At 42.6% G+C, this 21,776-nt stretch overlaps 1 protein-coding gene across 1 annotated transcript in view; it reads right to left on the reverse strand.

The window, feature by feature from the left end:
- PLEKHA6 (pleckstrin homology domain containing A6) overlaps positions 1-21,776 on the reverse strand; it is a 214,417-nt gene that overhangs the window by 185,385 nt on the left and 7,256 nt on the right. Inside the window, exon 3 of the mRNA XM_044004726.1 lies at positions 17,327-17,384. Within this exon, the coding sequence (XP_043860661.1) occupies positions 17,327-17,384 (58 nt within the window). The remainder of the gene's footprint in view (positions 1-17,326; positions 17,385-21,776) is intronic.

Below are 21,776 nucleotides of genomic sequence, written 5' to 3' on the forward strand. Positions count from 1 at the left end.
CATGTCACACCCACTTCAAACATTTCTCTGGCTCCCCATTGCCCAAGGCACAGAGGTCATGCTCCTAAACCTGATATACAAGTCTGTCAGGTTCATCTAGACTCCAGTCTACCTTTCCAGACTTAATTTCCACTCCACTCCCTGTCAACAATTGCTCTCTGTGCCATCCTCCAAGCTGAATTCCAGATTCAACACCGTTAGCCAGAGTCTTCCTGCTCCTGCCATCTTCACACCTGAAATGCCCTCTACTTTGCTCTCCATCCATCCAAACCCTACCCATCCTTGAAGCCTTAGTTCAAGTCCTGTATCCTCTATCAAGGACTCCTTGATCACCCCAAATGATTCTCTTCTCAGAATGAAAAAATAAAATAAAATAAAATTGAGGTGGGGTCTCCCTATGTTACCGTAGGCTTCAAGCACACATCACAAGGCTGATCCCATTGCGGATTGGCACAGAATCTTTTGTCTTGATCCATTTTTGATCTGGGCAAGTTCACCCATTCTTAAGCAGCTTGGTCACCCCATCTATCCCTGGGGTTACCATATTGGTGGTGTACTTAGTGTGGATAATGGATTGGCTTCCCTTACTACACATCAACTTGAAAGCTCAAGAGAAATCCACCTGTGACAGTCGACCCAATAGCAGAGATTACAAGGGTATGCTACCACCCCAGACTTCAAACTCAGATTTTCAGAAGGCATGAAGCTGGAAAGGATAAGTAATTCCCTGGATGATAGGATCAAGTTACAAAAGAATACCTGAAAGGACAAGCCAAATCTATTATCTTGACACTTCATTCATTCATTCATTCATTCATTCATTCATCATCATCATTGCCACCATCGCTAATATTTATATAGTGCCTACTATGTGGCAGGCATTGTGCTAAGTGCTCTACAATTATTTGATCTTCATAACAACCCTGAGAGGTAGGTACTATTATTATCTCAATTTTACAGATGAGGAAACTGAGGCAAACAGGGTGATGTGACTTGCCCAGGGTCACACAGCTAGTAAGTATCTCAGACCAGATTTGAACTCAGGAGGAGAAGTCTTCCTGATTCTAGGCCCAGTGTTCTAGCCACTGTACCACCCAACCGTTCTTACCCATCACTGGAAGTCTTCAATGGAAGGCTGGATTAACATTTGTCAGGAACATTGTAGAGGGAAAAGTGCTTAGTAAAACTTAAAGTACCCCATGAATATATTATTGTCTTTATTATTCTCTCTCATTCGTATCTTTTCAGTAGAATTCAGATAGCAATGGCACTAGGAAGAGTTAATGTAACTAATGATTTTAGGTAGCATTTATATAGCACTTCCTGTATGCCAGGTACTATGCTAAGGGCTTTACAAATATGATCTCATTTGATCCTCCCAACAACTCTGGGAGGCAGGCGTAATTATTATTATCCCCATTTTACAAGTGGAGGAAACTGAGGGTTGAATTACTTGCCACAGATAAAAGTGTCTGAAGCTGGATTTGAACTCAGGTTTCCCTGACTCCTGGCTCATCCTGCTCTTATTCATTTATGTTTAATATTCAGCACAGGTAAATAAAATAATTTATTTTTTCATTAAAATATTGGGGTGCCAACTCATATTCTGGAGGCTCCCTAGAAGTCTCCTCAGGACGGCTCTGGTGGCAAAGAGAATGACAGCCATGGACAGTGTACCTCATCCTGTTTCCAGATGGCTTTAATTTCTTCTGCTAAGTTTTTATATTTTGAAACCATTTTATTCCACATAACTTGGAAATTATGAGAATCTGGTGTGGCGACATCTGTTAAAAGTGTTGTCCTTAAATGTTTACAGATCAGTGTCAGAGCTGAGCAACTGTAGACAAAAGTTATGTCTGTGATAATGTTCCCAGTCCCAAACAGTTTATCTGTTGAATAGGCAAGAGCATTTTGAAGTCTAAATTTATCATGCATGGATTTATCCTCCATTAGTTTATGAAAGAGGGCAAGCTTTTGACAGATAATCCTGGCCACCAGGTTGTGCCTCAGAAGGGATTTGGAAGGCCCTTAATTTGTGTAGTTTGAAGTGACCAGTTGTTCAGTGGCCATTGTTTCTTTGCATAATCTGCATCGATCAATAAGTCAGGGCTCCTTCAAGATCAGCTGTCTGGAATGTCTAGAGGCAATGACCTGGTGATTATTAGTATTTCAGCTATGGGTTGAACTACATGGCCTCTGAGGTCTAGTTTCATTCTGAGTTTCTGTGAGCTAGAGATGTTTATCCTGAATAAAAGAAGATTTCACTCCAGAACTGATCACTGTGTCAGACACAGTGTGGAAGAAGAATTAGGCTGGTTTCACTTGGCCCCAAAGGGCAGAACTAGAATCTGTAGGAGGACATTTCAGAGAAATAAGGAAAACTTCCTGACAAATACAGCTATCCAAAAAAAAGTAAAATGTGCTCCCAGGGAGGGAGTGTGTTTCCCTTCACTAGAATGGAAAGGTTGGGTGTTCGCTGGTCAGGTATGTTAGAGAGGGGACTGTTGTTCAGGCCTCATTCAAATTAGACCAGAAGCCCCCTGAGATCTCTTTCAACTCTGAAAGCCTGTGAACTTCTGGTGCATATATTGTCTCTACCCCTAACTTCATAATATTTGGAATTATTGGTCATCTTTTCATGTATGTACCTCTACAGGACTATGGAGTTTTCAAGTGGGGAGAAAGGATCTTAGAGGTCATTTATTCTGATCCCCCCGTTTTACAGTTATCTGCCCAAAATTTGTTGTAAGCTATGTGAGAGAAGGGATAGTATCCTGTTTATCTTTATATTTTCCTTAGGGCCTAGAACTATACTCTGCAATTAGTCTATGCTCAATAAATATTTACTGATTGACTTAGAGTGGGAGAGCAGAAGCCATAATGATGGATCCTTAAAAAAAACACAATCTGGTTTCCTTAATTCTAGCTTCCCTAGCAGATGTGAGGGCATAAGGAAAGCTGCCGAGGTATTGAGCAAGTCTGATCCTCAGGATAAGTATCACAAAAGATATTCTCAGATCAACTTTTTTGTTTTGTTTTGTTTTGTTTTGTTTTGTTTTGGTAGGGCTATGAGGGTTAAGTGACTTGACCAAGGTGACACAGCTATTCAGTGTCAAGTGTCTGAGGTGGGCTTTGAACTCAGGTCCCCCTGAATCCGGTGCTTTATCCACTGCGCCATGTAGTTGCTCCTCAGATCAACTTTTTAAGATAAATGTAATTGAAGGAAAAGAGTCAAGTAGAGGCTTTGGACCTTAGGACACAAGGCAAAGTGGGAGGAGAGACTCTGGGACACTGGAGTCAGGGAGACAGAAATCCAAATACAGGGATACAGGAGGATACTACTAATGAGGCAGCCACTAAGGAAAGGGAGCAGGGCAGGACCCACAAAAGTCCTATAATGGGGCTATCAGGATGGATGAAGAGGAAACAGGACATTTGGTAGTGCTGCCAATATCATCTAAATTTTGGCACTCTGAGGCAAAGTCTTGACTTCCCACATCCTAGTTGTATCACTTAGAAAAGAAAACAAGTTAGAGGGCAGTTAGGTGGCACAGTGGATAAAGCATGGGCCTTGGATTCAGGAGGACCTGAGTTCAAATCCAGCCTCAGACACTTGACATTTACCAGCTTGTGAACCTGGGCAAGTCACTTAACCCTCATTGTCCTGTGCACAAAAAAAAAGAAAAAGAAAGAAGGAAGGAAGGAAGGAAGAGGAGAGGAGAGGAGAGGAGAGGAGAGGAGAGGAGAGGAGAGGAGAGGAGAGGAGAGGAGAGGAGAGGAGAGGAGAGGAGAGGAGAGGAGAGGAGAGGAGAGGAGAGGAGAGGAGAGGAGAGGAGAGGAGAGGAAAGGAAACAAGTCAAGGTAGTAAAATAATTCAGGTGACCTTTACTACAATACACAACCCTGTCACTGGTAGTCAGTCAGGTGATATTGGGGAGAAGTAGGAAAGAGCAAGAGAAAAAGGAAACATTATAGACACATTCCATTATCATAAAGATAAAGACAGAGGCAGCTAGATGGCACAGTGGTTAAAGCACCAGGACTGGATTCAGGAGTACCTGAGTTCAAATTTGAACTCAGACACTTGATACTAGCTGTGTGACACTGGGCAAGTCACTTAACCCTCATTGCCCTGCAAAACAAAACAAAACAAAACAAAACAAACAAACAAACAAACAAAAAAAGATAAAGACAAAGGAAGGAACCTGCTTCAGGTATCCCAATTGCCACTGAAGAGAGGGAAACTGCCTCAGGGCTCTATCCTCAGGATCTCTTAGGCCTGAGCTCTAAAGCCTGAGAGAGTTGCCTTCAAGCATCATTCAGGCCAAGCAGTGCCTTGGGAACTGTATCAATATAATACAATTCAACAGATATTTATTAAGTATTTACTGTATGTGGAATGAAAGATCCTTGAGGGCAGTTTGTCTGAGGCAATGCCCATTCAGTGATAAAGGTTAGGTAAGAAATGAGACAGAGGCCTCTTTTACCTAGTCAAAAAATAAATAAATAAATAAATAAATAAATAAAAATCAGTCAGGGAGGGGAAGACCCTCAGGGTTTCTAGCCAAAGCAGAAACAATTACTATTTACCCTCACTCTGAGCCATCAGAACCCAAAAGAAGACCAAGTGAGGCTTAGGCTGGGACCTACTGTTAGCCAATCAATGAGAGCCAGAGTGATTTGGGTTTAAGGCACAGTCCTTAAAACCGAAATCTAGTCCATAAATTCCAAGATCTCTTTCGAGGTTTCAGCGATCAAAATTTATATTCCTTTGGACAGAGTACCCAGCAGCTAGAAAGTCTGCTTGGTACAATACAAAGAACATTGACCTTGAAGTCATAGGATGAAGGTTCAAATGCTACCTTTGATAATATATGTGTGACCTTGGAAAAATCACTTAACCTCCCTGGGCCTCATCTTATAAAACGAGGAAGGTTGGACTACTACTTGGGCTCTGAGGTCTCCCTTGATGTATAAAGCCATGATCTTATGCACAGCTCCCACACAGTGGGGCAACCTGACGTCCAAGATATATAGGCAACTACCAGAAATACATAATTACCAAAGTCATTTATGAATAATTAAGTGGCCAAAAGATATGAATAATTTAAAAAAAAAGAATTAAAAACTAACAATCCAATGAGAGTACCTGCCAAATTACTACTAATAAGAGAAATGCACATCGAAACACAGAAGTTTCATCTCTCACCTAGTAATTTGATGAAGATGATCAAAGATGTGAAGAATCGATATTGGAAAGGTTGTAGAAAGAGAGCACATTAATGCACTGTTGGTAGAGCGGTGGATTGGTGCAACTATTCTGGAAACCATATAATTATGCAGAGAAAGTGACTAAAATGTCCATACCATTTGAAACAGAGATTCCACTGCTAGCTATATCTCTCAAGGAAGTAAGTGACCCAAAAAAGACCCCATTAAACCAAAACATTCATTGTTGTTGTTTAGTCATGTCTGATTTCTCATGACCCCATTTGGGGTTTTCTTGGCGAAGATACTGGAGTGGTTTGTCATTTCCTTCTCCAAGTTATTTTACAGATGAGGAAACTGAGGCAAACAGAGGTTAAATGGCTTGGTTAGGGTCACACAGCTAGCAAGTCTCTGAGGCCAAATTTGAATTCAGGTCTTCCTGACTCCAGGCTCTATGCCCTATCTAGGTGCCACCTAGCTGCACCGCCCCCCCCAAAAAGAGCAAAGTCTAAAAAAAGATATGGAATATCATATGCAAAATATTCATAGCAGTACATTTGTAGTAACAAAGAACTGGAAACAAAGCAGATGTACGTCAGTTGGGAAATGGCTAAACAAATTGGTGGTACATGAATGTAAAGGAATATTATGGTGCTGTAAGAAAATGACAAACATAATGAATCCAGAGAAGCATGGGAAAAATTATTCTTTTTCTTCATTTCTTTTGTGTTCTAGTCTTCTGTCTGGACCAATGTCTCCTAAGCATAATTATTTTTTTTAAAAAAGAAAACTTTGTGAATCTCTTTTGCTTTTTAAAATAACATTTATCGGGGGCTGCTAGGTGGCACAGTGGATAAAGCCAACTAGCAGCCCCCGATAAATGTTATTTTAAAAAGCAAAAAAAGAAAAAGAGAAAAATTCTGGATGTTTGGCATCTGATTTGGTTTGTTTCAAGAAAGTTCTAGAAAAATGTACTACTCAATCTGATAAGGCAGGAAAAAGCTAATGTCACAAAAATCAAACCTGTAAGATGTGAGACTAGTCTTTTTAGAGTCAAATCAGAGCTCTCTCCAACCGTCATTAATACTTGGACAATGAATAAAACCACTGAAATTTCAAATGAATTCCATCCATAACCACAAAATAATACAAAAATAACTGGAGCTGGAAAGGACTTTAAAGATTACCTAGTCCAACTTTCTCCTTTGAAAAAATGAGGAAATTGAGGCTCGGACCAGTTTGACCATTTGTGATCAAACTGTAAATAGCCTGTCCAATATAGCTTCTATGGACATAGTTGTTTTAAGATAATGCTACTAAGGTGATTCTTGTTTTTTTGTTTTGTTGTTGTTGTTGTTTTTGGTGGGCAATGGGGTTAAGTGACTTGCCCAGGGTCACACAGCTAGTAAGTGTCTGAGGCTGGATGTGACTGTAGGTCTTCTGGTTCCAAATCCAATCAGTCAATCAATCAATCAATCAATGCTTAAGTGCCTACTTTGTGCCAAGCACTGTGCTAGGCACTGGGGATACAAAAGGAGTCAAAAGACAGTCCCTGCCCCTAAGGAGTTTACAATTTTACACAGGGGAGACAACATGCAAACAAGTATATTCAAAGTAAGCTAAATACAGGATAAATAAGAAATCACTAAAAGAGGGAAGGCACCAGAATTAAGAGGGATTGGGGAAGACTTCCTGAAGAAGGAGGGATTTTACTTGGGATGTAAACTAGGGAGATCGGTAGTCAGAGAAGAGGAGGGAGAGTGTTCCAGGCATGGGGGACAGCCTGAGAAAATAAATGCCTAGAGTGTAAAGATCGAGTGTCTTGTTCATGGAAAAGCCAACAGGCCATTATCACTGAAACAATCTTTCCATGTGTTCAATGTCTCCAAAGAATGTAAGAATTGAGCAGGATTTGTCTTTGAATCCCTATCACTTAGCATAGGGACCTGTATACAGTTGGTGTTTAATAAATGCCTTTAAAATTGAATCCTGTCTCCCCCTACCTCAATTCTTCATACAATAATCCCTCCCTCTGAATTCCTATAACATTTAATATATGCTGCTTTGTATCATTAGTTACTTTTTCATGTGTACTAATATTTTTCCCCTAGTTTAATTGAAAGCTCACTTGGGCACGAACTATAGCTAGCATTTCTTTATAGAATCAGTACCAGTGCTTGCCACAGAGTACATGATTTGATTGCACATTTGGGCCAAAAGGTAGAGTTCTCCTTAGGTGTGGCTGAAACCAATTCAACAATTTTTTATTTTGTTTTGGTTTTTGCAGGGCAATGAGGGTTAAGTGACTTGCCCAAGGTCACACAGCTAGTAAGTATCAAGTGTCTGAGGCTGAATTTGAATTCAGGTCCTCCTGAATCCAGGCCCAGTGCTTCATCCACTGTGCCACCTAGCTGCCCCCCAATTCGACAATTTTAAAGAAATTATCCTGAACTTCACAAATACAAAAAAAATAATATTTCCATAAAAAGAGAAAAAGAGAATTGCATGTGAAACCACAAATCCCTACTATATACAACTTGCTTAATATGTATATACATATATACACAGATATAGATAATATATAATATATATAATAAATTCAACTGCGTCTCCTTCTGAACTTCCTTCTGTGCATTTTAAAAAGGCTTCAATGAGCCTCTTTTGTTTCTTCCCTTCTTTTTTCTGTTATCACTATCCTTGACTCCCTTCTTCCCTCCAAATGAAAAAGAAAAAGAAAAACAGTGCAAAAAAGATAAGCAAAGCCTAGCAAAACAAACCCACACATCTGTCATATCCAAAAATGGCCATCTCATTCTACACCATCTGTAAGGAGGTATGCAGCATTCTGCATCAGTGATTCTCAGTAATCCTCAGGTTGGTCATTGCATGAATGGGAATTCTTATATCTTATAAAACTGTTTTTCTTTACATTGCTGTTGTTATTGTAAAAATTGTCTCCTGGACCTGTTTACTTCACTCTGCATCAGGCCATAAAAGTTTTCCCAGGTTTCTCTGTTACTGGGTCCTTTGTCATTTCTTATAGCCCAATAATATTCATTACTTTTATGTACCATAATTTATTCAGTCATTCGCTAATTGATGAGCACTCCCTTTATTTCCAGTTCTTTGCTACAACAAAAAGTCCTTTTCCTTTCTTTGATCTTTTTGGGGTGCTGGACTAAAAGTGGCATTGACTGGTAAAAAAAAAAAGGTATGCATAGTTTAGTAATATTTTGGGCATAGTTCCAAATTGCTTTACAGAATGGCTGGACCAATTCTCAGCTCCATCAACAATTCACGAGTGTACCTGCTTTCCTGAAGCCCATCCAATATTTGTCTTTTTGTTTTGCCATCTTTGCAATGTGACAGGTGTGAGGTAAACATTCAAAGTTGCTTTAATTTGTAATTCTCTAATAGTGAGGGACGTGGAGCATTTTTTCACATGGCTATTCATAACTTAAATATCTTCCTTTGAAAACTATCTAAAAACAGGGCAGTTAGGTGGCACAGTGGATAAAGCACCGGCCCTGGATTCAGGAGGACCTGAGTTCAGATCCGACCTCAGACACTTGACACTTACTAGCTGTGTGACCCTGGGCAAGTCACTTAACCCTCATTGCCCAGCTCAAGAAAGAAAGAAAGAAAGAAAGAAAGAAAGAAAGAAAGAAAGAAAGAAAGAAAGAAAGAAAGAAAGAAAGAAAGAAAGAAAGAAAGAAAGAAAGAAAGAAAAGAAAAGAAAACTATTTGAAAACATTTGTTTATCAGAGAATGGCTGTCACTTAGATATTTGAACTGGTTCCTTACAAATCTTAGATATGAGACTTTTATCAGAGAAACTTGTTACAAAGATTTTGTCCCAGCTAATTGTTTCCCTCCTAATTTTAACTACCTGCATTTTATTTGGGAAAAACTTTTCACTTTTACATAATCAAAATCACCCATTTTCTTTTCTGAGATCCTCACTATCCTTTATGTGGTCCTAAATTGTACCCCTTATCCATAGTGCCAAAAGGCATTTTATTTCTTGTTCCTCTAATTTGTTTATGACCTTTTATATCTAGGAGATGTATCCATTTGAAGTGGCATATGGTATAAATTCTCATTTTTGCCAAACAAACTGCTTTCAGTTTTCCCAGAAGTTTTTGTCAACTGGGGATATATTTACCATTAAAGCAGCTGCTGATGCAAATGGATAGAGTATTGCAACCAGAATCAGGAAGACTTAAGTTCAAATCTGGCCTCAGGGGGGCAGCTAGGTGGCACAGTGGATAAAGCACCGGCCCTGGATTCAAGAGGACCTGAGTTCAAATCCAGCCTCAGACACTTGACACTTACTAGCTTTGTGATCCTGGGCAAGTCACTTAACCCTCATTACCCCACCCCACCCCGAAAAAATCTGGCCTTAGACACTCACTTGCTATGTGACCCTAGGCAAGTCAATTAATCTCTGTCTGCCTCTGTTTCCTCAAACTGTAAAGTAGGAATAATAAATACACCTGAATCCCAGGATTATTGTGAAGATTAATTGAAAATAATATCATAAAAAGTACTTAGCATATAGTAGGCACTATGGTATTTGCACATAGCCTGGCACATAGTAGGCACTATATAAAAACTTATTCCCTTTTCTTCCTCTTCCCTTTACCCAAACAGTTGGGATTTGGGGTTCTCAACCAATGTTTATTAAAGACACTGCAGGGGCAGCTAGGTGGTGCAGTGGATAGAGCACCGGCTCTGGAGTCAGGAGTACCTGAGTTCAAATCCGGCCTCAGACACTTAACACTTACTGGCTGTGTGACCCTGGGCAAGTCACTTAACCCCAATTACCTCACCAAAAAACAAAAACAAAAAACCACACACAAAGACACTGCATCATTTAGGGGGAGGTACAAAGATAAAAGGAGACCTGCCCTTAATGAGCTCATGGTCTAAAGGAGAATGCACAAATGCTATAATATAAATCACACTATGATCCGGGCATGGGAGAGAACAGAGAGTGGCAGGAGAGGGCAGAGACAGGAGAGATCACTTCTAAATCAGAGGGCTCTGAGAAGGCTTAAGGAAGAAGTAGCACCTAAGTTGGGTCTTGAGGGAAAGAATAGGCACCCTGCCCTTCCCAGAGGAGTGGCTATGTCACACCCATCCTGGTTCACACCCTACAGATATTGGGGATAGGGGTCAAAGGGAAGGTAATGGGGATGGGAAACACTAACAGAAAGAATTCAAGAGATGCCTAGAGGAAAGAACACCCAAATGAGAAGATGAGGAGGAGAGACTTGTAGATGTTCTTGAGAGAGAGAAAGAATACTGAGTCGGGTTATTTTTTCTGCTTTGGAAGCAGGCCAGGGATCCGGAAGCTGGGCGAGACTCACTGGGGGTGGAGTAGGTACCCAGGGCCAAGTTGGCATGACAAATGACACCTAGCAAAAGAACCTCTCCTTCCAGCTTTGGGAGGGGCAGCAATGGCCCCAAACTTGGACCTCTAATAATCAGGGGAGTGGATCTATGGGGAGTGGCCCTGCCACCCACCTCCTCTATGTCTGTTCTGTATAAGGACCTAGGGGAGGGCAAGGCACTCCCTGGCTTCAGAACGCATGAAGCTCCCCAGGTAAAGACCTTGCTTTGGAAAAAGGAAGGATGAAGGTTAGACCAAAGAAAGAACTATGTGCCTTTCAGGAGTGATAGATATTAGATCTAGTGAGGGATAGTGATCTGGTGAGATCTCCTTCCCTGGAGATCTTTAGGCACAGGAAGGAATAGCATTATGTGTCATGGTTCATGTTAAGAAAGGCTCTGTCCTAGGTACCTAGGCTTAGAGAGAGTCATCCATCCACCCAATCAAGTCAACTGAAAATGAACAAGGACCCTACAAGGTTTATCATGTGTGCTTTGGCTACCCTCTTGTGGCGTAAGTTTGTAAATACAACCAAGATGCAAAGGATTTAAAGCCAGAAGGAAAACATCAGAGCCCAAAGAGGCTGAGTGGACCAGCACTACACGGGTAGCAAATAGTAAAGCTGGGATTCCAGTCCAAGTCCTTTGCTTCTTACCACATAGACATAGAATAGTGGGGCTCAAAGGGACCTTAGAGTTCATTTTGCAGATAATGAAGTTGAGGAGACAGGAGAAATGACTTGTCCAAGATCTCACAAGTAGTGAGTAGTAGAGCTGGGATTCAGGTCTCCAGTATTCTAGAGAGACTGCATTCCAGGCATGGGGGCAGCCTGTGGAAAGGCAGAAGGGTGGGAATGTCAAGTACAGGCAGAGGCGGGCTGGAGAGAACTCAAAGCAGTTCTCCAGACCATTATTAAATTTTCATCATGAGCAATTACACCTTGGAAATCGGTAAATTGACAAATCAGGGCTTGATTGTTCGGTTGATGGTCTAGACTTAAAAGTAATGGAGGAGCAGCTAGGTGGTGCAGTGGATAGAGCACTGGCCCTGGAGTCAGGAGGACCTGAGTTCAAATCTGGCCTCAGACACTTAACACTTACTAGCTGTGTGACCTTGGGCAAGTCACTTAACCCCAATTGTCTCACCAAAAAAAAAAAGTAATGGAGAAAAATTTAATAATGCAGATTAAATTTAAAAGATTGTCCTACATACTTTTTTTTCTTTTTGGAGAGTCCATCGTTAAACATTTACCAGCACCCCTCTGTGTACAGGAACAAGCTAGAAGGTCAGTTTGGTTGGAACATGAAGTGCATAGAAAGCAATATGTGATAATCCTGGAAAGGTAAACTAGAGTCAGATTGTGAAATGCCAGACTGAGTTTATATCCTCGAGGCAATAGGGAGCCACTGTAACTTCTTGAACAAGGAAGGAATAGTTTGTCCTGTGTTTTTTGGAATATCAACGCAGCAGCTGTGTGGAAGTTAGAGTGGGGGGGGGGGTGGAGAATAGAGGCAGGGAGACCAAAGTTAACACAGTATCCTGTAGGTGCTCAACAAATGTTTTATTGATTGTAGGTTTTGTCCATGCAAAAAGTGGTAACACTCCACTTTGTTTCATCATGTTTGATGATGTTTCATCATCAAAACTATCTTTGGTTCATCATTGCCTACAGGTGATATTCAAATTCCGTGGATTAACAGTCAAAGCCCTCCACTATTTAGCCTTAACCTCTCTTCCCTTTCTTACTTCTCAAGGCTCCCCAGATGTGCACCTGCTCTATCAACTAAACTGGTCTGCATCACTGTTGCCCAAATGTAGCATGGAGTTTCCCAACTCCGCATCTTGGCTCACACCTGTCTTATTGACCGTAATGCTCCTCCTCTCTTGAATTCAAGGAACATCATTATTGAGGACCTACTGTGTGCCAGGCACTGTGGGAGGTCTTGGAGAATAGACAGAATCAGAACAGCCCTGCCCTTAAGGAGTTCATACTCCAGAAGGAAATACAACATAACAGTGACATGAATCAGCCAAGTCAACACCTGAGCAAAGTAAGACAAAGGAACTTGCAGATGGGGAAGAACACCAATGACTATGGGGATCAGGGATGAGAGATCTCACCCTCCTTCCTTGTTCTGCCTTCTCCCACTTGCAGGTGTTTGCACAAGCTGCCACCAGGTCCCAAAACGCCTCCCTATGTATCTCCCCTTGTCCAAATCACTGCCATTATCGTTCTAGACCCAGCAGAGGTGGAACCTCCCTCTAGAATGTCTTCATGTCTTCCTCTCTCCTTCCCACCTCCCTGCCCCTCCTTGTTCCTCCTGTTCTCTCTCTCTCTCTCTCTCTCTCTCTCTCTCTCTCTCTCTCTCTCTCTCTCTCTCTCCCTCTTTCTCCTCTCTCTCTCCCCACCCTCTCTCTCTCCCTCTTTCTCCTCTCTCTCTCTCCTCTCTCTCCTCTCTCTCCCCATCTCTCTCTCTTTCTCTCTCTCCCCTCCCCCCCTCTCCCTCTCTCTCACTTGTTCTCTCTCTCTCCCCTCTTTCTTTTGTTCTCTCTCCCCCCTCTTTCTCTCTCCCCCCCTCTTGTTCTCTCTCCCACCCCCTCTCTCTTGTTCTCTCCCCCCCCCTCTCTCCCCTATCTTCCTAGAGCATTTTGGTCTTGACTTTCAAAATGTCCTACTTTGTATTATGCTTATCTGTGTACATGTCATATTCCCCCAGTAGAATGTAAACTTCTCAAGGGCAGGGAGTATGTAATTGGGTTTATCTATGTAGAAAATCATCCCTGGGCTGTACTTTCAAAGAAACCAGGCTTTTAAGAGACAAAGGGGGGGGGGCAGCTATGTGGCACAGTGAATAAAGCACCTGCCCTGGATTCAGGAGGACCTGAGTTCAAATCCAGCCTCAGACACTTGACACTTGCTGTGTGACCCTGGGCAAGTCACTTAACCCTCATTGCCCTGAAAAAAAGAGAGAGAGAGAGAGAGAGAGAGAGAGAGAGAGAGAGAGAGAGAGAGAGAGAGAGAGAGAGACAAAGGGGAAAAGGAAGTGCATGCCAGGCAAGGGGACCACTTATGCAAAAGCATGGAGGTGAGAAATAGGAACGTACAGGGAAAGCTAAAAGCCTAACTTCTCGCCAAACCTTATTCATCTTTGTGGTCCAGCTCTGATCCTTTCCCTGACCTCCAATAGCACTGATTGTCCAAACCCTTCAGAATCACAGAATGGCGGAGCTAGAATATCCTTTAGAGATTATCTAGCACAACCTTCCCATTTTAGAGAGAAGCTGAGGTCTGGGAAATCCAGTTCTCTGCCCTACCTTCCCATTCATTCAGCACTTATGTATCATTACTTATCTTTCCATAGGCTATGTTTTTGAGTTCAAAGATACATTGTAACTCCATGAAGGCACAGATAATATCAAGCTCCCTCTGGATGAGCAGATGCCCCCTCCCTGATCGGGGCAGAAATAATGCCAGCCTCTCTAAGCATCATCACCCCAACAGTCATCCCAACAGTGTTCCCTACAGACTAAGCCGTACCCTTGGAATTGGAGCCAGGAGACTGCCCGGATCAGAGTAGGAAAACAGGGAAAGATGATTTGATTCTAGAACTAGAGGAGGGTTTGAAGGAGGAAATGGAATGGAAAAGGTACATGATAAAGAAGTTGAAAAAGCTGAGGAAGAGATGGCCGGAGAGTAGAGAGTGAAGTCAAGCATGGTGAATGGGACTTTCTTGAATTACTAGTCTGGGAGAGGCAGTCATCAACCAGGACAGTGAGGGCCCAGGGGAAAAGTTTCTCCTGGACAACAAGATAGCTGTTATTAGAAAGTCATTGGAGGGGCAACTAGGTGGTGCAGTGGATAGAGCACCAGCCCTGGAGTCAGGATTACCTGAGTTCAAATCTGGCCTCAGACACTTAACACTTACTAGCTGTGTGACCCTGGGCAAGTCACTTAACCCCAATTGCCTCACCAAAAAAAAAAAAAACAACCAAAAAACAAAAAAACCAAAAAAAAGTCATTGGAGGGGCAGCTAGGTGGCACAGTGGATAGAGCACGGCCCTGGATTCGGGAGGACCTGAGTTCAAATCCGGCCTCAGACACTTGATACTTACTAGCTGTGTGATCCTGGGCAAGTCACTTAACACCAATTGTCTCACCCCCCCCAAAAAAAAAAAGAATGAAAGTCATTGGAGTGGTGACTGTTCCAACGGCACTTTAGAAAAATTCCTGGCATGGATGAATTTAAATGAGAGAAACCTGAGGTAGCAAAATAGATAGCTAGTGTCATAGTCCCGGTGAGAGGAGATAAGGGCCTGAAGCAGGCTGCTGGTTGTATGAGTAGAGAGAAGAGGATGTGGGCAAGAGATGGAAAGAGATTACAAACGATTACAAGTCTTGGCAACTGATTGAATATGTGGGGGATAGGGGGGAGAAAAGAGAGGAGAGAAGAGGGAGGGGAAGAAGAGGGAGAGGAGGAGAAGGGGAAAGAAGGGGGGGTAGAAAGAGAGAGAGAGATTTAGAAGAGTGAAGGGTTTGAGGGGAAAGATAGTTTTGGATATGTTGAGTTTGAGGGACCTATGGGACATCTTTTACCATAGATACTTAGTTACATGGAAGAGAAACTCTAGCTGGATAAATGTATGTTGGAATCATCTGCATAATAATGCACAGGGGTGGAGAGAGGTTCATCCCCAGTGCAGTTCAGGCCTCCATCAGTCTCGGACGACCATGGATCAGCGCCTTGAAGAGCCACAGGCCACAGTGTGGCTGTGCAGTCAGATACGGGAGCCTCAGCTCCTGAGTGACTTATAACCAGTAACTGCCGCATCCTGTGTTGTATCTACCCCATGAGGAGTAGCTGGATTGTCCTCTCCAGGGTGCTGGCCTCGGCGGATCAATTGGAAAACAAGCTGTTGCCCATGCAGCAAGTTTTCCCTCTCAGCGACATTGGTGGATCCAAAGGAGAGGCAGAGCCAATACAGTTTGGCACCAGTGCTGCCGCAGGAGTTGCCAGAGGGATGTGATGTCCAACATCCAACTGCCTAAGGGACTCCAACTCCTGATTTTTCCTCGGGGTTAACTCCCGAAGCCTTTCCCATATATGGGTATAGCCGCAAGGCAGCAGAGGTTTAAAATCAGGGTTTCCTTCCCCTAGGTGGGTTGCCTACCAAGGCTAATGAGCCCCACCTGCCACCCACCCAAAATAATGTAATCAAGAAGGTTCTGATATGGAGATTGAATCAATCAATCGAAAGTAAACTAGGTGTGCTGTGTGAATAAGTCCTTAGTCCATTTGAAAGGATCCTGAGGTTTGGGGGGTTTGGATTAAAACAGGTGACACCCACAGGAAATATCTTGTGACTGACAGAAAGAATCAAACCCATCCTTGGATCTGTGTATAACATGGTAAGTCAGTGTGGAAGCAGATATTCCAGACCACAAGCCGTCTCCAGGTGAAGGCATCCTAAGGGAATTGCCAAGGGGTAGAAGAGAGAACATTCTCTCTCTCTCTCCCTTGCCCTCCCCATTGACCAGATAATAACATGTCAGAAGCTCCGTGGTTCCCATCCGCATCTGTCACCTTATTCCCCCAATGTTGCTAATAGTTAGCCTTTGGAACAGCAGTGACTAGCAGCAACATTAATGCACTGGGAGCTGAGGGACAGACCTCAGACAGAGCAGACACACTGAAGAGAGTCAACTTTATAACACAGATATAGATATCGATGGTGTGTATGTATATACACACTTTTTAAATATTTAATTTTTTTGCACTGTTCGCTAATCCCAAGGAGCTGGGCCCTTGCTTCCAGGGCCTCACTCTGGGGCCATTCTACAAATCCCATCCTCAGGTCCTAGAGAGGAAACAAGGCCTGGCCCAGCCTCCAGATTGTTGTTTGTCCTTCATTCTCAAAGAGGACCATGACAGATGTCATAATTTACAGTGAATTGGATTTAAGTGAGAGAGGGCTGTGCAAAGTCACCAGCCTCATTCTCTCCTCCAGAGTCATCTGGGTCCAGTGGAAAGATATACATCAAAATGACTAGAGATGACCCTGGATAGTTGAGGTAATTGTGGTTGACTTGCCCAAGGTCACACAGCTGGTAAGTGTCTTAGGTAAGGTCCTCCCAACTTCTGAGCTAATGCTCTACCCACTGCACCACTTAGCTGTCCCAGAATAGCCTGCCTGAAGCAGCTAGTAGAACCAAAGCCTTTTGCCCACACCCAGAGCCTTTAACTCAGAGCCTAATTCTGGAAAGGAGCCAATTGCCCACAGTAAACAGGCAGAGCATTTGGCCCTTCTCCAGTCAGCCCCACCCAAGCTACCAGTTCTTTGGCCTTGCTCTCCCACAGCAAACCTTTCAAGTCAGTGCTATTCCTCCCCCTCCTCTGCACTGAGCTCCAGTCCAGTCACCTGTTTCCTTCCTCTGGACCTTTGGCCAGGTCATGTACCTGGGGCACCTTTCCTCTTCCCACTTTTCAAACCTGCCTGCCTCTTCCGCAGATATGATCTGATTAGTACTAATCATTTTCCTACCCACCCTTCCAAACACTCCTGCCTTGGTCACCAACACTTTGGAAGCCTGACTGCGGGCATCCTGGCTCATTCCTATCCCCCAGCTCCTTTGTGCTTGGAGATCTTGGCCCCTGGATGATTTCCACACTTCAGGAAACATGAGTCATGGAATCATAAATTAAGAAAGGAAACCACTTTACTTACTTGATGAAGTACACAACTCCTTCTGGGGTGAAGTCCATCTCCCAGCCCTTGGGCAAATCTGAAAAGAGAGTCACACAGTCAGAATCACTCTTCATCCTCCTCTTCACCACCATCATTAACATTGACCTAACCTGGGGCAGCTAGGTGGTGCAGTGGATAGAGTACCGGCCCTGCAATCAGGAGGACCTGAGTTCAAATCCAACCTCAGACACTTAATACATACTAGCTGTGTGACCCTGGGCAAGTCACTTAACCCCAATTGCCTCACTAAAAAAAAAAAAAACATTGACTTAATCCTTTAAGGTTTGTAAACCACCTTATTGCAAAGTACTTTATAAATATTATCTCATTTGATCCTTTCAAAAACTCTGGGAGATAGGTACTTTTAAATTTCATAATTGAGGCAGAAATAAAATAATAAGAGATTTATACAGAACCTTCCTAGGTGCTTTACAATTATTATCTCATTTGATCCTCACAGCAACCCTGGGAAGTAAGTGTTGTTGCTACCTCTGTTCTACAGATGAAGAAACTGAAGCAAACAGGATTAAGTGACTTGCCTAGAGTCACACAGCTACGAGCCTAGATTTGAACTCAGGTCTTCCTGACTCTAGACCCAGGGTTCTTTTTTTCAAAATCATAAAAGTATTTTATTGTTTTCCAGTTACATGTAAAGATAGTTTTCAACATTTGTTTTCATAAGATTTTTAGTTCCAAATTTTTCTCCTTCCATCCCTTCCCTCCCCCCTCCCCAAGACAGAAAGCAATCTGATATAGGTTATATATGTACAATAGGCCCAGTGTTCTAACCACTAAGCCACCCAGCTGCCCCTAATAGAACATAAGTCCCTCAAAGGCAAGGACTGCTTTATTTTTCATTGTTGTTGTGTTCCCCAGCCCCTAGCATACCCCTGACCCATAAAAGACATTTAATAAATGCTTCCTGATTGACTAACTGATCCATGGATTATTCATGGATGCAGATCAAAACCCTTCCCTACTCTTCAAAGGTCCAGAGATCTGGAGCTGGAAGGGACCCCAGAGGCCATATGGCTGAGGAGACCAGGCCGGAGGAGGTTAATTGGTTTGCCAAAAGTGGGTGGCAGAGGCGGGCTTTGAACTCAGGTCCTCACACTCCTTAGGCCATTTCCCTTTCTTCATTGTTGTGGCTAAAAGAATCCATGGCCCACTGGAGAACCCTGCTGCTATTGGGCCTTCCTAAGCTTAGCTAGGCTGTTACCCAAACAAAAGACATGTTGGTGGAGCCATACTCCAAGCCTTTACGGTTTGGTAAGAGTTGCCAGAGCTTATGCACTGCTAGTCTCTGAAAACCCAGAGTCACCTCCACGGTAAAATGAAGCAACAGAGCCTGGGCAGTCTTGTGGAGGCCTTGCGCATAGTAGGTGTTTAACCAACGTTGGGAGAATTGCTTTTCCCACTGACACATCCTCCCAGTTGTGCATGTTTTTTCCCCTGTTCTCCAATGGACATTGATTCCAGAGGGCTTGGGTTGGCACCCTGACCTAATTAGAGGGAATCCCATGAGTCAGAAACACAGTTCTCTGTCCTTGGGACCTGTCAGAGTGATTTCTTTCTCTATCCATTTTCCATTCCCAGGGCTGACCTCTGCCCTTCCTTCCACAGAGCCCTCTCTGCCTCAGCACCGCCAACTATTCAACAGCAGGCATTCAATACAGGTGTCCTTTTGTTCTCCTATTTCCTAAGTATCCTGAGACAGCATTGAGGCAGCTCCTCTCCCATCCCGCTCCATGAAGGTAAAGGAATCCCCCATCTAACCTTGAGGGGGTAGAGGTGATTCACTTACTGGCTCCCTGGAGCCACAGAGTGGATTGGTGAAGCTGGTCTTGTTAACTCTAAAATCTGGTCTAAGATGAAGAATGGGTAATGCCTCTGACCCTTAAACAGCCAAACCAGTACATTTATACCCAGGATGCAAATGAGAATACACTTCAGACATGGGTTGGTCAAGCAGGCAGGAAGCAGGCATTAAGTGCTCACTATGTGCCAAGCACTAAGGATACAAAGAAAGGCAAAAGACAGTCCCTGCCCTCAAGGAGCTTACAGTCTAATGGGAGAGAGAACATGCAAACAATCCTTTAGAAAAATCACCGGAGCAGCTGAGTAGAGGATGGATTGAAGTGGGAAAAGACTTGAAGAGGGAAGGGAAGAAACAAGAATTTATTAAGCCCTTACTATGTGCCAAGCACTGTGCTAAACCTTTACAAATACCATCTCATTTGATCATCACAACATTCCTGGGAAGTATGTGCTATTATAATCCCCATTTAACAGTTGAGGAAACTGAAGCAGACAGGGGTTAAGTGACTTGCCCAGGATCACACAACTAGTAAGTATCTGAAGTTACATTTGGACTCAGGTCTTCCTGACTCCAGGCCCAACCTTCTATTCACTTCACCACCTAACTGCCTCTAGTTGGCATGGAAACCAATTAGATGGCTAATACAACTATCTAGGACAGTGATATCAAAATGAAATAAAAATGGGGCCACTAAACCATGCCTAAGAATTACTATGGACTGCATCATTACTCCAGGAATCACATATTAACATTATCTATGTTCTATTGTATTTTTGTTTATTTTGTTAAATATTTCTGACATTTTCTAAGTTTGCTAACTATTTTTATTTGGTTACATTTTAATCTTGTTCAGTTGCACTAGGAGTGTTTCTCCTGTGTGCCTGGTGTTTGACACCTCTGGTCTAGGTAAGAATTGATGAGGTCTTGAATTAAAGTTGAAACTATCTGAGTGGAAAAAAGAACATTTAGGAGAGATGTTATCAAATGACAAGGTTTAGCAATGGCTTTGGATATGTAGAATGAATAAAAATGAGCAGTGGGGGATCAACCTGGGTGACTGGGAAGATGGTGGTGTCCTGGATAGTAATAGGGAGTGGGAAGGGTTTCAGGAAAAAGACAATGAGCTCTATTTTGGACAAGTTGAGGTTGACATGTCTTAATGATCACCTCACAACTAATTCTTCAACTCCTATGGGTCTCTAATACTTGGTTTTACCAAGGTTCATCTCATCAAACACTTGTATGCTAGTCAGAAAGGAAAGGAAAGGAAAGGGAAGGGAATAGATCATCTTACTCCACCAGCAAAATTGCTTATCTTCAGAGAGATTTTTCTAAAATATCACAAACCCTTTTTCAATTTCACCTGCTTTCCTTATTGTTCCAAAAGAAATTATAAGCAGAGTTCCAGAAGGGGTCATTCTTCAGCTTCACATCCCTTAAGCTTTCTCTAATAGGTTTGTACATGTTTAATTTGCATTTGTTTGTGTGTTTGTCTCATATCTTTTTATCTTTATGCAAGGAGATGCCATGTTTATCAAATATTCTGATTATGCAAACCCAAACCAGGGAGGGACAGTTAACAATGTTTGATGAAAGAATAAGGATCTAAAATAATCTTAACAGACTAGAGCAATAGGCCAAACCTAATTCAATGAAATTTAGTTGGGATAAATATAAAGTCCTACCCTAAGATTTAAAAAGTCAACTTCAGAAATACAAGCTAGAGTAATAGAGCTAGACAGCAATTTTTCAAATTGCCCTCTATCTGGAGAGTTCAGTAGAACACCAGTTCAATAAGAGTAAACAGGGAAGCTAGGGCAACCAAAAGAGTTAATGCAACAAGAGATTATATTGAGATGCATAGTGTCTGGTCCTATTAAACTTTGTATTATATTCAGTCCTGGGCATTACAGGGAAGGACATTGACAAGCTAGAAAACATTAAAAGGAGGGTTCCCAGGATGAGGAAAGGACAGGAGAAAAATCAATTCATCACTAATATGTTCTAGGCATCGTATGATCATATGAAAGCTGGTGGAAGGAAATGGGGAGTGTTTGGTCTGAAAAAGAGAACTCTTTTGTTGTTCAGTCATTTCAGTCATGCTGGAGTCTCTGTGACCCCCTTTAAGGTTTACTTGGCAAAGATACAGGAGTGGTTTACCATTTCCTTCTCCAGCTCATTTTACAGATGAGGAAACTGAGGCAAACAGAGTTAAGTGACTTGCCCAAAGTTACACAGCTTGTGTCTGAGGCCAGGTCTGAACACAGGAAGATGCATCTTCCTGACTCCAGGCCCAATGCTCTAGCCACTGCACCACCTAGCTGGCCCCCGTACATCCCCATAAAGGGTAGAACTCGGTTAAATGGGCAGGGGTGGCAAAGACGCAGATTAGGTTGGATGTGACGTAAGACTTCCTAATGAATAGAATTGTCCTAAGTTGGAATTGAAAGGGAATAAATTCATAGGCTCATAGATGAGATCTTAAAGGCCAATGGTCCAATTCATTCATTTTACAGATGAAACTGAGGCCCAGAGAGGTTATCTAACTTCTCCAAGGTTACACAGGTAGTAAGAAAACAGAGCCAAAATGTGAACCTAGATCCTCTGACA

This window comes from Dromiciops gliroides, chromosome 4 (genome assembly GCF_019393635.1).
Source record: "Dromiciops gliroides isolate mDroGli1 chromosome 4, mDroGli1.pri, whole genome shotgun sequence".
NCBI classification, from domain to species: domain Eukaryota; kingdom Metazoa; phylum Chordata; class Mammalia; order Microbiotheria; family Microbiotheriidae; genus Dromiciops; species Dromiciops gliroides.